The sequence below is a fragment of the Salvelinus alpinus genome, chromosome 28 (genome assembly GCF_045679555.1).
Source record: "Salvelinus alpinus chromosome 28, SLU_Salpinus.1, whole genome shotgun sequence".
Lineage (NCBI taxonomy): Eukaryota > Metazoa > Chordata > Actinopteri > Salmoniformes > Salmonidae > Salvelinus > Salvelinus alpinus.
In genome coordinates this window covers 31,555,743-31,571,804 of record NC_092113.1, presented here as the reverse complement: position 1 = coordinate 31,571,804, position 16,062 = coordinate 31,555,743, and the positions used below count along the sequence as shown (strand labels likewise).

The 16,062-nt window shown below is 43.4% G+C and overlaps 3 protein-coding genes across 5 annotated transcripts; 2 read left to right on the top strand and 1 right to left on the bottom strand.

Moving 5' to 3' along the window:
* Positions 1–274: 274 nt before the first annotated feature.
* LOC139557682 (uncharacterized) lies at positions 275–5,515 on the top strand. Of its 2 annotated transcripts, XM_071372772.1 has the most exons (5): positions 275–400; positions 780–860; positions 1,219–1,473; positions 1,694–1,866; positions 2,039–5,513. In XM_071372772.1, the coding sequence occupies exons 1-5, from the start codon at positions 354–356 to the stop codon at positions 2,215–2,217; spliced, it is 735 nt and encodes a 244-aa protein (XP_071228873.1). In that variant the 5' UTR covers positions 275–353; the 3' UTR covers positions 2,218–5,513. The 2 variants fall into 2 exon arrangements, with proteins under 2 accessions (XP_071228873.1, XP_071228872.1); XM_071372771.1 differs by having other exon boundaries at positions 1,694–5,515.
* Positions 5,516–8,054: 2,539 nt separating this feature from the next.
* LOC139557678 (melanocyte protein PMEL-like) lies at positions 8,055–12,857 on the top strand. 2 transcript variants are annotated; one of them, XR_011671448.1, is made up of 9 exons: positions 8,055–9,317; positions 9,454–9,615; positions 9,734–10,078; positions 10,277–10,486; positions 10,589–10,711; positions 10,971–11,079; positions 11,625–11,937; positions 12,021–12,111; positions 12,407–12,857. XR_011671448.1 is itself a non-coding variant. In XM_071372768.1 (9 exons), exons 1-9 carry the CDS (start codon positions 9,227–9,229, stop codon positions 12,525–12,527), a joined length of 1,458 nt encoding a protein of 485 aa, XP_071228869.1. In that variant the 5' UTR covers positions 8,061–9,226; the 3' UTR covers positions 12,528–12,857. The 2 variants fall into 2 exon arrangements, 1 of the variants encoding a protein (XP_071228869.1); XM_071372768.1 differs by having other exon boundaries at positions 8,061–9,317; positions 11,625–11,830.
* A 59-nt stretch (positions 12,858–12,916) lies between these two features.
* LOC139557681 (tubulin alpha chain-like) lies at positions 12,917–15,569 on the bottom strand. The gene is made up of 4 exons (XM_071372770.1): positions 15,435–15,569; positions 14,344–14,566; positions 14,087–14,235; positions 12,917–13,982 (listed from the first exon to the last, which is right to left on the bottom strand). The coding sequence occupies exons 1-4, from the start codon at positions 15,435–15,437 to the stop codon at positions 13,002–13,004; spliced, it is 1,356 nt and encodes a 451-aa protein (XP_071228871.1). The 5' UTR covers positions 15,438–15,569; the 3' UTR covers positions 12,917–13,001.
* Positions 15,570–16,062: the final 493 nt, after the last annotated feature.

The window sequence follows — 16,062 nt, the reverse complement described above, 5'->3', positions numbered from 1 at the left end:
CACTACTGAAGGGTGGTTATTCCGCGACTGTAAAAGCGACCAGACCACCACACCTGCAATAATACAAAACAGTCCCCAGACGAGGCGATATTCTTTATCCCACGTCCAAACCGGGAATATGTTATAGATTAACTCACCCTTGTCTGCTGATTGTAGGCCCTTTGCATTTACTTTTCTGTCAGGCCATGGACAGCATAAATGCATAATGCGTAGCACTAACAAGACACCAGTTTTGATCAAAATGTACAATTTTTAAAATTTTTACCCCTAGGTCATAGCTCCAGCAACACTGTTCCTGGCTGCAAAGGTTGAGGAACAGCCCCGCAAGTTGGAGCATGTTATCAAGGTGACCCATGCATGCCTCAACCCTCAGGACCCTTCACCAGACGTCCGCAGTGATGTAAGTCTCCATGGTCTGACCACTCCACTTCAAACTCACTATGACACTTGCAGTGTGATCCTCTGACCACAAACTGATTGTGTAGATCCAGTGTTCTACCTTTTTTGGTATTTTTAAACACCCAAAGTACGTACTTGTGTCAATATGCATGATGGTAGTTGCATCATAACTGTTTGATATTGATTTCTCCGCTTGCAGGCTGTTGGTGTTTATGATTATTATTTTTTTGATTAGATATTGCTTTATTTGATACAAGTTCTGGCAAGAAACGGAGCAATAACATTTCATGCAACTTGACTTTAAAGTTCTTGATAACATTTGAAGTGGTCTTGATATCTTTTGTGAAAAAGACATAGCTCCAATACATTCTCTTTCACAGGTTGTGCCTCACCAGCTCGTTTTCTCCCGTTGTGCTGTTTACAAACACACATGACTGGCTCAACTGTTCTGGGGAACTACGGTAAGCTTCGTCATGTGACAGGTGCAATGAACGCAATCTGCTTTATCTCTTAACGTGTTATTAACTTAAAGTAGCTACAAATTTTCAAATTTATTTAAAGTCTTCATAGTCAAACTGTGTGAAAATGCCCTAAAAAAGCCTAAGGTCAGGTCCGTGAACAACACACACAAATCAACTTTACATGTCCCATGTTTACTGTACTGTGGTAGTAGCAAGATGCACTCTAGTGCCCCCTGTATTCTCTGCTTGCCATCACATATTTTGCCCTAGTCTCAGCTGACTAACCATGTTGACGCTTAACTGTATCGTTGCTGCTTCAGCACCTGTTGCTCACCTAAAGTATGTATTTCCCTTCCAGAACCACTAATGAACAGGATAAAGGATCCACGTGTTGCCGTCAAGCTGGGGCCGTTTGTCCCAGACTGCCCGTACCCAAGAGCCCAAGGCCTGTTCCTTCACCCAGCGGCCCTGCTCCCAGCCCCGCCTGGTGGGAATTCTGCATCAAACACGTCCTGGAGGACAAGAACGCCCCCTACAGACAGTGTCGTTATGTGTCTAACAAGAATGGCAAGCGCTTCCCGAATGCAGCCCCTAAGGTTGACAATAAAGAATGGTGAGTGAAGCAACTTGGATATAAATGTCTTCTATCCAGCTCTCAAAACAACAACTACATGTTGTATGTAGGCTTAAATTGGGGAAATCCCTTGAAGTGTATCAATGAAGAGTCCTTTTCAAGTTTGTTTGCCATAAATACATTGGGAATATCTGCGCCATCTGTGATTCTCTGTGACCTTAGTTCTTATCTGAATTGTGACTCTTATGTCTACGTTCAGGGTGACCTTCTGCGTGGAGCACTTTAGGTGGAATGCCATGGCTCTCCAGGCCCAGTTGAGGAAGGCCTCATCTGGTCCCTCTCCTGAGTCCTTCCTATCTCTGCTCAGTGGATACAACTGCACTGAGACCCATGAGCAGGACAGTGGCCGCAGTGAAGCCAGCCTCATCCTAGGTGTGAAATGTTTCTGCACCATCTTTTTTCTTTCTACACATATGCATTGGCAACATATTTTAACCTCCTATTTTATTTATCGGAGACCATGCACAACAAAATGTGTTGCACCATATTTAACAGCTCATTTTTTACTCTCCGGTGTCCTGATAGCTGTTCTTTTTTATAATAGTTGCTATTCCAGGTAAATTGGAGCATTTACTATTAAGTGCATGGTCCCATTCCTGTACATTCCTCCACTGCATTGAGCCAAGTCACAGTCCAGGGGAGCTGATGAGGATTGTCTGTCCAGCTGTCCTCATCTACAGAGTGAGGGTGAGCAGGGACCACTCACTCTTGACCAGACAGTGAAGCTGACAGCATTGACAATAACCACAAGGACCCTCTTAAGTAAGACTGCAATATTCGGATACTGTGTTCTCTACCACATTACATACAGTTGAAGTCGGAAGTTTACATACACCTTAGCCAAATACGTTAAACTCAGTTTTTCACAATTCCTGACATTTAATCGTAGTAAAAATTCCCTTAATTAGGTCAGTTAGGATCACCACTTTATTTTAAGAATGTGATGTCAGAATGATAGTAGAGAGAATGATTTATTTCAGCTCTTATTTCTTTCATCACATTCCCAGCGGGTCAGAAGTTTACATGCTACCAAATGCTAATTGAGTGTATTGCCTTTTAAATTGTTTAATTTGGGTCAAACGTTTCGGGTAGCCTTCCACAAGCTTCCCACAATAAGTTGGGTGAATTTTGGGCCCATTTATCCTGACAGAGCTGGTATAACTGAGTCAGGTTTGTATGCCTCCTTGCTCGCACACTCCTTTTCAGTTCTGCCCACAAAGTTTTTTTTATAGGATTGAGGTCAGGGCTTTGTGATGGCCAGTCCAATACCTTGACTTTGTTGTCCTTAAGCCATTTTGCCACAACTTTGGAAGTATACTTGGGGTCATTGTCCATTTGGAAGACCCATTTGCGACCAAGCTTTAACTTCCTGACTGATGTCTTGAGATGTTGCTTCAATATATCCACATAATTTTCCTGCCTCATGGCCATCTATTTTGTGGAGTGCGCCAGTCCCTCCTGCAGCAAAGCACCCCCACAACATGATGCTGCCACCCCGTGCGTCACGGTTGGGATGTTGTTCTTCGGCTTGCAAGTCTCCCCCTTTTCCCTCCAAATATAACAATGGTCATTATGGCCAAAGAGTTCTATTTTTGTTTCATCCCAGAGGACATTTCTCCAAAATGTATGATCTTTGTCCCCATGTGCAGTTGCAAACTGTAGTCTGGCTTTTTTATGGCAGTTTTGGAGCAGTGGCTTCTTCCTCGCTGAGTGGCTTTTGTCGGTTGGTTAAGGGCTTGTAAGTAAGCACTTCACTGTAAGGTCTACACGTGTATTCAGCACATGTAACATAACGTTTGATTTGATGTCTTGTTTTGAGGTGTTTCGACTGATTTCACTTCTATGCTAATATGGCTAAAATTCGCTAGCTAGCTTATCAACAACTAACAATCTATTTGAGAGACAAGTGCTCATTGTGCAAATGTATATATGTTTTCAATAAACATTTGGAGACTAAATATATTTTGTTAACAATCTAAGCCAACCCTGTCTGTTTTGCCCCAATGTTCCGCATGCATCGGTTTTGTTGCTAAATAACCAACCTGTTTATAGCACCGTAAAACCACTCTGCTTGACCTTACATGTACAATACAGTGCCAGTAGAGGGCACAGTGTGATATTTTGCTGCAGACTGTACACATAGTTTGCAAGATTTCGTGATTATTAACTTGTTAGCAAATGCATGTGGAACCTCTGTTCAAGGTTCTCCAGCCACCCAAGGCATAGACTGTTCTCTCTGCTACCGCACAGCAAGCGGTACCGGAGCGCCAAGTCTAGGTCCCAGAGGCTTCTACACAACTTCTACCACCAAGCCATAAGACTCCTGAACATGTAATCAAATGGCTACCCAGACTATTGGCATTGCACCCCCTCCCCCTCTTTTACGCAGCTGCTACTCTGTTTATTATCTCTTCGTAGTCACTTGAATAACTCTAACCACATGTACATATTACCTCAATTACCTTGACTAACCGGTACCCCTGCACATTGACTCTGTACCGGTGCACTGTGTGTATAGCTTCGCTATTGTTATTTTACTGCTGCTCTTTAATTATTTGTTACTTGTATTTTCTTTTTTTTAGGTATTTTTTCTTAAAACTGCATTGTTGGTTAAAGGGTTTGTAAGTAAGCTTAACACTGTAAGGTCTACTACACCTGTTGTATTCGGCACATGTGAAATTTGATTTGATTTCAATAGCTGACATTATTGATAATATGTTACAGACTGCACCAACTTAACGTGAGTTCATACTGTCTGCGATAGAGGTCAAATGACTCAATCCTAGATCTAAGACAGGGAGAAACAGACACTCAACCCCCCTTCCTCCCTGGCTCCATCCGTTGCTAGGTAATGAATAAGTTGCTTGGATACAGGCCTAGTATCCACCTAAAGCGTCTTTATCTCTTAGTCACATGACCAAGCTTGAATAACAGCACTAATGGGGAGGAGGACAGAGCTGCATCAGTGGGGGGTGTGACTGTGGCTTTCCTCCCAGACAGTCCCTACCCCATTCCTTGTTTTTATTTTCACTCATCCTGCGTTCAATGAAACAGGGACAATACGGTTTTCTCAATGTAGTATGTGCTGGAATAGAACAAAATGTAGTGAAAAACAAGCATGCTGGCAGATACCCATGGCCTTCCAGTCATTGCGCTAACGCTAGTTTATTACTGGCTTGCGAAACTGCCTCTTACTTCCTTCACACTGTGCATAGAGACATACAACATTCATCCACGAGTTCATCTGACTCTGGATAAGTAGATAAAGGGCTTCATTGGCAAAATCCTGAAGTATCCCTGCAGTGGAATGACAACAATCAGTAAGCAAATAAACATTCACAGTCAACAATATGCTTATTTTTCAAAAGTGGCTTGTATCATTCTCTTTCATTCAATAGAGAAGCTTCAACTTGTTCATAGAGATCATCAGTAGGCCCAGAGGCGTCATGCCCATAAGGGACACAGGGGCATGTGCCCACTCAGATTTGTACTGTTTAATAATAATTATTATAATACTGTAATACTACTAGCCACGTGGCAATTTTCTGATGAAGAAAAGTAATCTAGATTCTTCAGCTCGTAGCAATTTTCGGGCCAATCTCCAACCATCCATTCTTAAAAACCTCTCTGGGATAGGCGGGACGCTTGCGTCCCACTTGGCCAATAGCCAGGGAAAATGTAGAGCGCCAAATTCAAAAAAATTATATAAAATCAAACTTTCATTAAATCACACATGTAAGATACCAAATTAAAGCTACACTCGTTGTGAATCCAGCCAACATGACAGATTTCAAAAAGGCTTTTCGGCGAAAGCATAAGATGCTATTATCTGATGATAGCACAACAGTAAACAAAGTGTGTAGCATATTTCAACCCTGCAGGCGCAACACAAAACGCAGAAATAAAATATAAATCATGCCTTACCTTTGACGAGATTATTTTGTTGGCACTCCAATATGTCCCATAAACATCACAAATGGTCCTTTTGTTCGGTTAATTCCGTTCATATACAGTGGGGAGAACAAGTATTTGATACACTGCCGATTTTGCAGGTTTTCCTACTTACAAAGCATGTAGAGGTCTGTCATTTTTATCATAGGTACACTTCAACTGTGAGAGACGGAATTTAAAACAAAAATCCAGAAAATCACATTGTATGATTTTTAAGTAATTAATTCGCATTTTATTGCATGACATAAGTATTTGATACATCAGAAAAGCAGAACTTAATATTTGGTACAGAAACCTTTGTTTGCAATTACAGAGATCATACGTTTCCTGTAGTTCTTGACCAGGTTTGCACACACTGCAGCAGGGATTTTGGCCCACTCCTCCATACAGACCTTCTCCAGATCCTTCAGGTTTCGGGGCTGTCGCTGGGCAATACGGACTTTCAGCTCCCTCCAAAGATTTTCTATTGGGTTCAGGTCTGGAGACTGGCTAGGCCACTCCAGGACCTTGAGATGCTTCTTACGGAGCCACTCCTTAGTTGCCCTGGCTGTGTGTTTCGGGTCGTTGTCATGCTGGAAGACCCAGCCACGACCTATCTTCAATGCTCTTACTGAGGGAAGGAGGTTGTTGGCCAAGATCTCGCGATGCATGGCCCCATCCATCCTCCCCTCAATACGGTGCAGTCATCCTGTCCTCTTTGCAGAAAAGCATCCCCAAAGAATGATGTTTCCACCTCCAAGCTTCACGGTTAGGATGGTGTTCTTGGGGTTGTACTAATCCTTCTTCTTCCTCCAAACACGGCGAGTGGAGTTTAGACCAAAAAGCTCTATTTTTGTCTCATCAGACCACATGACCTTCTCCAATTCCTCCTCTGGATCATCCAGATGGTCATTGGCAAACTTCAGACGGGCCTGGACATGCGCTGGCTTGAGCAGGGGGACCTTGCGTGCGCTGCAGGATTTTAATCCATGACGGCGTAGTGTGTTACTAATGGTTTTCTTTGAGACTGTGGTCCCAGCTCTCTTCAGGTCATTAACCAGGTCCTGCCGTGTAGTTCTGGGCTGATCCCTCACCTTCCTCATGATCATTGATGCCCCACGAGGTGAGATCTTGCATGGAGCCCCAGACCGAGGGTGATTGACCGTCATCTTGAACTTCTTCCATTTTCTAATAATTGCGCCAACAGTTGTTGCCTTCTCACCAAGCTGCTTACCTATTGTCCTGTAGCCCATCCCAGCCTTGTGCAGGTCTACAATTTTATCCCTGATGTCCTTACACAGCTCTCTGGTCTTGGCCATTGTGGAGAGGTTGGAGTCTGTTTGATTGAGTGGGTGGACAGGTGTATTTTATACAGGTAACGAGTTCAAACAGGTGCAGTTAATACAGGTAATGAGTGGAGAACAGGAGGGCTTCTTAAAGAAAAACTAACAGGTCTGTGAGAGCCGGAATTCTTACTGGTTGGTAGGTGATCAAATACTTATGTCATGCAATAAAATGCGAATTAATTACTTAAAAATCATACAATATGATTTTCTGGATTTTTGTTTTAAATTCCGTCTCTCACAGTTGAAGTGTACCTATGATAAAAATTACAGACCTCTACATGCTTTGTAAGTAGGAAAACCTGCAAAATCGGCAGTGTATCAAATACTTGTTCTCCCCACTGTATATCCAAATTGTCCATTTATTTGGCGCATTTGATCCAGAAAAAAACAGCTTCCAATTTGCACAACGTCACTACAAAATATCTAAAAAATTACCACTAAACTTTGCCAAAACATTTCAAACTACTTTTGTAATACAACTGTAGGTATTTTTAAAAGTTAATAATCGATCAAATTGAAGACGGGTCTATCTGTTTTCAATACAGGAGGGCAACAAACTAACGCTACTTTTTTAGTCTTGCGCAACTCTCAAACAGTACACATGACGTTACACTGATTCCAGATGGCCGTACTTCTTCATTGCACAAAGGAATAACCTCAACCTATTTCCAAAGACTGGTGACATCCAGTGGAAGCGGTAGGAACTGAAAACGGTGATTAGAAATCTAGTATCCCAATGAAAACTCATTGAACAGACAGTGACCTAAAAAAAAAAAGAAATGAATGGTTAGTCCTCACGGTTTTGCCTGCTACATAAGTTCTATTACACTCACAGACATGATTCAAACAGTTTTAGAAACTTCAGCGTGTTTTCTATCCAAATCTACTAATAATATGCATATCTTATATTCTGGGGATGAGTAGAAGGAAGTTGAAATTGGGCACGCTATTTATCCAAAAGTGAAAATGCTGCCCCCTATCCTAGAGAAGTCTGTCACGAGAGAGACTACAGTATTTGTATTGTTTTTTTTCTCCATTTGGCGACTACAGTGCCTTACAGTGTTACTGTCTGCAAACATTACATTTTGAGGTTAAATACCACGTTCTCTTTTTCTACATACACTACATGACCAAGAGTATGTGGACACCTGCTCTTCAAACATCTCATTCCAAAATCATGGCATTAATATGGAGTTGTTCCCCCTTTTGCTGCTGTAACAGCCTCAACTCTTCTGGGAAAACTTTCCACTAGATGTTGGAACATTGCTGTGGGGACTTGCTTCCATTCAGCCAGAAGAGCATTAGTGAGGTCGGTCACTGATGTTGGGCGATTAGGCCTGGCTCACAGTCGGCGTTCCAATTCATCCCAAAGGTGTTCGATGGGGTTGAGGTCAGGGCTCTGTGCAGGCCAGTCAAGTTCTTCCACACCGATCTCGACAAACCATTTCTGTATGGACCTCGCTTTGTGCACGGGGGCATTGTCATGCTGAAACAGGAAAGGCCCTTCCCCAAACTGTTCCCACAAAGTTGGAAGCACAATATTGTACAGAATGCCATTGTATGCTGTAACGTTAGGATTTCCCTTCACTGGAACTAAGGGGGCTAGCTCGAACCATGAAAAACAGCCCCAGACCATTACTCCTCCTACATCAAACTCTACAATTGGCACTGTGCATTCGGGCAGGTAGCGTTCACCTGGTATCCGCCAAACTCAGATTCGTCAGTTGGACTGCCAGATGGTGAAGCATGATTCATCACTCCAGAGAACGCGTTTCAACTGCTTCAGAGTTCAATGGTGGCGAGCTTTACAAGACTCCAGCCGACGCTTGGCATTGCGCATGGTGATCTTAAGCTTGTGTGCGGCTGCTTGGCCATGGAAGCCCATTTCATGAAGCTCCAGACAAATAACTATTGTGCTGACGTTGCTTCCAGAGGCAGTTTGAAACTCGGTATTGAGTATTGCAACCGAGGACAGACGATTTTTACGCCCTTCAGCACTCTGCGGTCCTGTCCTGTGAGCTTGCATGGCGTACCACTTCGCGGCTGAGCCGTTGTTTCTCCTAGACATTTCCACTTCACAATAACAGCACTTACAGTTGACCGGGGCAGATCTAGCAGGGCAGAAATTTGACGAACTGACTTGTTGGAAAGGTGGCATCCTATGACTGTGCCATGTTGAAAGTCACAGAGCTTTTCAGGACAGGCCATTCTACTGCCAATGTTTGTCTATGGAGATTGTGTGGATGTGTGCTCGATTTTATACACCTGTCAGCAACGGGTGTGGCTGAAATAGCCGAATACACTAATTTGAAGGAGTGTCCACATACTTTTGTATATATAGTGTAATTCATAATACATACTCCTCTGTCTAAAGACAAAGCAGAAACCAACACTCGCCCTGTTTTCCTCCAGGAACAAATTACCATCAGTCTGAGCCAGTGTATCCTGCACAAAACATGGACTGGAATGGTATCTTTCCTGACGGAACACCCTTCAAGAAGGGCGGTGACAAGCCCCCTGCATATGTGTTTGTATGGAAGACATGGGGTAAAGTGCAGCTGCGACCCCTCTCACCTATTAGGGCCTAAGTAATTCATGTTTTACTTAATGTCTGCTAAAGATGTTATAAACCTGTAATAACACTGTTATAAGCATGTAATAAGCCATTTTCTTTGCTTTACAGGTCAGTACTGGCAAGTGTCTGATGGCACATCCTCCTCCCTCACCATTGGGACAGACGATGTCCCTCTGGGTTCCTACATTGTGGACATTGTAATCTACCACTACCGCAGCCATGAGAAGTTCATCCCTCTGGGATACGCCTCAACACAGTTCTCCATCACTGGTTAGTGTCATAAATGGATGAATGAATGGATGAACGAATTAATGGATGAATGAATGAGTAGCTGACTTGAAAAATAAGATACGTGTCTGAGGGTTTTTCTCCATCTCTATATCTTTAGATCAAATCCCCTTCGCAGTCTCGATGACCCAAGTGAACGACATCAACGAGGCAGACCTGAGCTTCGTCCAGAACAGAGCCATAGCCTTCACCATCAGCCTCCACGACCCCAGCGAGTACCTGAGTGACGCCGACATCACCTACAACTGGGACTTTGGTGACAGCAGCGGGGCGCTCATCTCCAGAGAGCTGACTGTCACCCACACCTATATAGTGGCTGGTGGCTTCAAGCCCCAGGTGGTTGTACAGGCCGTTATCCCTGATAAAGCATGTGCCACACCAGCTGGTGTCAAACCCACTGGTAATGCTGTCACTATCGGGCCTGCAAACCCGGCCAGCACAACAGGTCATTCTCATCTTGAAGCGCTTTAGTCCAGAAGTGAATTTCTAAAGTCTTAACTTGGATTTTTTGCATCCTTAGTGTCTTCAAGAAGAGAGGATGTGGGGAATCATGGAAAATACTTTTGAGATTCACTCAATATGTAGGCTATGCCAGGATTGACAAAGCAAATAGAACATTTAATCGTCCTGTTTCTACCTCCAGTGAGAGCTCCTGCTGCTGATGCGTCAGCTGCTCCAGTGATGGTGGCCACACAGGAAGCTACAATAAATGTAGGCCCATCAGCTCCCTCTGAGACTGACACAGAGGACATCACTGAGGAGGGAGCCTCCACCGCTCGGGACACGAAGATACCTTCTCAAGTTAATCCTGACACTCCAACTGGCCCTGCTGCTGAGGAATTAGAGCCAGCAGGTACTGTATGTTCTAAACAAATTAACTGTTCATCTAATGTGCTTTAGATTGTTGGATTTTCAATTTAGTAACTGGAATCCATTGTTGTTTCTCCTGATACAGGACAGACTGTTACAGGCCAAGCTCCCGTGGGGATAGTTGTTAAGCATGAAGCCAATGACAAAAAGGATGATGACTGTGTGATCTATCGCTATGGGTCCTTCTGCACTGGCATTGACATCGTTGGTAAGTCCACTGTCTCTAAATAAATCAAATCAAATTTTATTTGTCACATGCGCCGAATACAACAGGCCTTACAGTGAATTGCTTACTTACAAACCCTTAACCAACAATGCAGTTTTAAGAAAATACCTAAAAAAAGGCAAGAGATAAGAATAAGAAATAATTAAAGAGTAACATGTAACATGTAAATCTCTATCCTATTATTGTATTTGATTTACATTCAGGATTATTTTACGGACCGTCTTTCTGTCTTTGTCTTCAGAGGGCATTGAGAGTTTGAAGATAGTGCAAGTGGACAATGCTGTGATCAAGATGGATGAATCTGAGGTTGAACGAAACGTAGTGGATCTAACTGTCACCTGCCAAGGGAGGTGAGTATTCCTTCTCCAGACCCAATTAAGGGAGACTGTCTCAGACAATCCCACCATTTATTATTTCCCTAAGCAGACAAATCCACTAGGTATGTAGACCTATATTCCACCACTTAGGCACTAGGATCAGTTTCATTGCCCCAGATCACAGGATGTTGCTGAGGGGAGGATGGCTCATAATAATGGCTAGATTGGAATAAATGGAATGGTATCAAACACATGGAAACCTCGTGCTTAACGTGTTTTATACCATTCCATTCACTCCGTTCCAGCCATTACTATGAGCCCGTCCTCCCCGATTAAGGTGAAACCAGCCGCCTTTGCCTCAGATTAATCCTAATCCTGGATTTAAAATCATTCTTGCATTTTAGTCCAGGATTAGTCTGGGTCAGGGAATTCAGATTCAGAAAACTGTAATGTCCTCAGAGAGGCAATTCATCTTGCAGCAGTCAGAAAACATATCACATCTAAAAATAAATAGCAAAGGAATCCGGTCCTTAGAGTTTCACTGAGTGTTTCTGACCCTGTGTCTGTTCTCCATCCAGCCTTCCCACAGAGGTGTGCACGGTTGTGTCCGATGCAGACTGTTTTATGCCCATCCACACCATGTGTAACACAGTGGCCCCCTCTTCTGAGTGCCAGCTGGTACTGCGTCACTTTTTCAATGACTCCGGCATCTTTTGTATCAACGTGTCCATGACCAACGATGTCAGTCTGGCAGTCACCAGCGCCAAATTTAGCGTGACCGTGGGTATGTACTGTAAGATGTCTGCTCTGCACATCTGCCTCGCCACGTCTTGAACCTGGGTCCCTGGGACAATCAGTCCAACACCTTCAGTCCAACACCTATTGTTATTGGTAATAATATAATTAATATATTGTAATATGATGTTATATTAAGTTGTTTTACATAAATTATTGTCTGGGTTTTTTGGTGGCAGGTTCCAGTCTGTCCTCAGCGGGCACTGTAGCCATGGCGATGGTGGTCCTGATCGTTGCCCTGGTCGCAGGAACCATGGCCTACACTTACAAGTGAGTCACAAATCAACATTGGTCTACTCTAGTCACAGCTTTCTGAAGAGTTCCATATCACCACAAGGTATAACCTTTTCAGCTTGCTTGAGACATGACCCCTATGGTGTCTGTCTACACTGTATAGCCATGTCTCAGGGCAACTGTATGCAGCATATTGTACCATTGATAACACTTTTCTCATGACCTTTTTATCCTTTATTTTACCAGAAGAGTCACATTGAGATTTACATATTTTTGTAAGTGAGCCTTGGAAAAAATGAATGTAATTAATAATTTTCCTTTTGTTCCACAGACGGTTCAAAGCCTACCTTCCTCTGAAGGAGGAGTCTGTGGTTGGCTCCACCTCCCAGAGCGCTGAGAGCAGTCCTGGTTGGAGCTCTGGGTCTCTACTGTTCTGGAACCTTCTGAGTTGATGGGGCCTTATAGAGAACAGCCCACTTCTCGATGACAGGCTGGTGCGAATGGAAAACAACCCATTCAACTGCCAAATACACAACAGCATAGAAACATCTTATTTTCATCTGTCATCTGAAATGTTTTGCTTTTTCTTTTATCGTTTTTTAAATATATTTATTTTTAACTGAAAGTTCATTAATGGATATAATTTGGCTTATTTCCATCAAACTTAAATGTGCATCCTCAAATGTTTATACTGGAAGTTTTATCAGTGAATAGTATTGTAAACTACTGTGAAGTCAAACATTTTTATGTCTTTTCCCCATTAAAATCCCCCCAAAACTGTACTAATGTCTTTCTTTTTGTCAAGATAAGGTGGTGAATAAGGTCCAAGAGAACAAATAGCTAATTGATTCAATGTTTTATTAGGTGTCATAATAAGATCATGCAACAGTAACAGTGTTTGACAATGGCTTGCCTGCAGGGGCATTTCAATACTCTTCTCCCTCCTCCTCTCCCTCACCCTCAATGGAGTCAACCCCTACCTCTTCATAATCCTTCTCCAGGGCAGCCATGTCCTCTCTGGCCTCAGAGAACTCTCCCTCCTCCATGCCCTCACCCACATACCAGTGCACAAAGGCACGTTTGGCGTACATCAGGTCAAACTTGTGGTCAAGCCGAGCCCAGGCCTCTGCCACAGCAGTGGTGTTGCTCAGCATGCACACAGCCCTCTGGACTTTGGCCAGGTCTCCACCAGGGACTACAGTGGGAGGCTGATAGTTGATGCCAATCTTGAAACCAGTTGGACACCAGTCAACAAACTGAATGGAACGTTTGGTCTTGATGGTGGCAATGGCAGCATTGACATCTTTGGGTACCACGTCACCACGGAACAGAAGGCAGCAAGACATGTACTTGCCGTGGCGAGGGTCACATTTCACCATCTGGTTGGCCGGCTCAAAGCAGGCGTTGGTGATCTCAGAGACAGAGAGCTGCTCATGGTAAGCCTTCTCTGCAGAAGTAACTGGGGCATAGGTGGCCAGAGGGAAATGGATACGGGGGTAGGGCACCAAGTTGGTCTGGAACTCTGTCAGATCAACATTGAGGGCACCATCAAATCGAAGGGAAGCAGTGATGGAGGAAACGATCTGGCTAATGAGCCTGTTGAGGTTGGTGTAGGTAGGACGCTCAATGTCGAGGTTCCTACGGCAGATGTCATAGATAGCCTCATTATCCACCATGAAGGCACAGTCAGAGTGCTCTAGGGTGGTGTGGGTGGTCAGGATGGAGTTGTAGGGCTCCACCACAGCTGTGGACACCTGGGGAGCTGGGTAGATGGAGAACTCCAGCTTGGACTTCTTGCCGTAGTCAACTGACAGGCGCTCCATCAGCAGGGAGGTGAAACCAGAGCCGGTGCCACCACCAAAGCTGTGGAAAACCAGGAAGCCCTGAAGGCCTGTGCACTGGTCAGCCTGAGGAGAAAGAGGAACACATCAATAAATGGGCAGAAAAAGATGTCCACATTATGATCAGATAGTTGATAAAATATTTAATTCAGTCATTCTGAAATTCCCACCAGTTTGCGGATCCTGTCCAGCACCAGGTCGATGATCTCTTTGCCAATAGTGTAGTGTCCACGAGCGTAGTTGTTGGCAGCATCCTCTTTGCCAGTGATGAGCTGTTCAGGATGGAATAACTGACGATAGGTCCCAGTGCGCACCTCATCTGAGGAGAGAAAATGAACAGCTCATTAAGGAGCTCAATAGCAAGAAAGCAAAGGAAAACCTCTTTGACATACCCTTTTTTCAATTAAATGAGAAACAGAAATCTTACCAACAACTGTGGGTTCCAGGTCCACAAACACAGCCCTGGGGACATGCTTTCCAGCCCCAGTCTCACTGAAAAAGGTATTGAAGGAGTCATCTCCTCCGCCGATGGTTTTGTCGCTGGGCATCTGCCCTTCCGGCTGGATCCCATGCTCCAGGCAGTAGAGCTCCCAGCAGGCATTGCCAATCTGGACTCCAGCCTGACCTACATGGACAGAGATACACTCACGCTGGAAAATAAATGGAAAAACATGTAATGTAACAGAATTACAATACATTTGACAAAAATTTACAATTTGCTAAAACACCACCTAGTGGAAGAATGGGTAGGCTACATGTAAACTAGAGAACAGTTACAATGGATAAACTAGAGAACAATTGCAATGGATAAACTAGAGAACAGTTACAATGGAGACAAATCAACTGATGTGCAGAGGAATATTGCCATTTACACCTATAACCATTACTAAGCTGACAAGGAGGTCATATTACATCACTAAGGAATTAAAAGGAAGCTGGGGTGGAATAGGTTTATTTTCAGGGTTAAACTAGACAGTCTACAACTGTAGACACATGTTACAGTAGAGAGAGACATATATTCCTCTTCTGTCCCCACCTAGTCTGCCCTCTCCCACCTAGCAACACAATGGATGACCTTAAGAATAAGATCCCATTTTATTCCAATGTCTTATCCATTACCTGGATAGATAAATAAATGCTGCTGTATTTGATGAATACTGTACAATTCAACTGTGTTCAATAGCTACCAAAAAGTATGCATTCTAAATGTAGTGTTCTTTAATTCCATCCCCATTTTATGTAATAGCCTTGTGATAAACCGAAATAGCATGCAATACCTATCCCAAACGCGTTGATTCAGTCTAAGTAAATTCGTCATTTTAAAGTGGGTTAGCAACACCAAGATGTTGCAAATTCGCCCCTATTTCGAATTCATTGACCGATACAATAAAAATCGACCCATTTTAGCCACTATACGGTCGTGTAGTGATTGTCTCATCATTTGAGAAATTCTCAACAGAAAACATCAAACACGTAATTATTTCAGGCTTATTATTGCTGAAAAACTACATGACTTACCATTTTTTCTGAGGAGGATCGAACAATAAGGGAAAATACAAAGAAATAGCCTACGCAGAGAGATCTCTATTTGTGTCTGAATTAATGCGTGTACTGTATGCTCAGCCCGTCAGCGCCGACGCAACAACTGCTGATGGAGAGGGGCGGCGCTCCCAGATTTATGCACAGCCAGTGCACACTATGTAATGCGCCTGTATGAGGCTGACATTTACGTTTTTAAATCGCTTTGCGATTGAACAAAAAAAAGAAATGTTATGTAGGGAGAAGACACATTTTCTCCAATTGAGGGAATGCATGGGAAGGTAGTGGATTTACCCTAAAGGATGTCCTCTGTCACCCCGTTTAAAGAGATAGTTCACCCCAATTAAAAAAGCATCTTATCACGGATACCACTGAAAGTGAGCAATCCAATGTTTAGATGTAGGGACAGCTTTATCATTATAATTGATGACAAATCAATGGGAGTGACCGTGGAAGCCATGTCAGAATGCTCCAAAAAAAACTGGCAATGTCACCATACCTAAAACAAATACCCACATTTTTAAGTATGGTTATATATAAATTTGCATCCAAAGTCATTTTGTGGAACAGTACCGGATAAATCACGTAGAATGGCAGAATTAGGAGC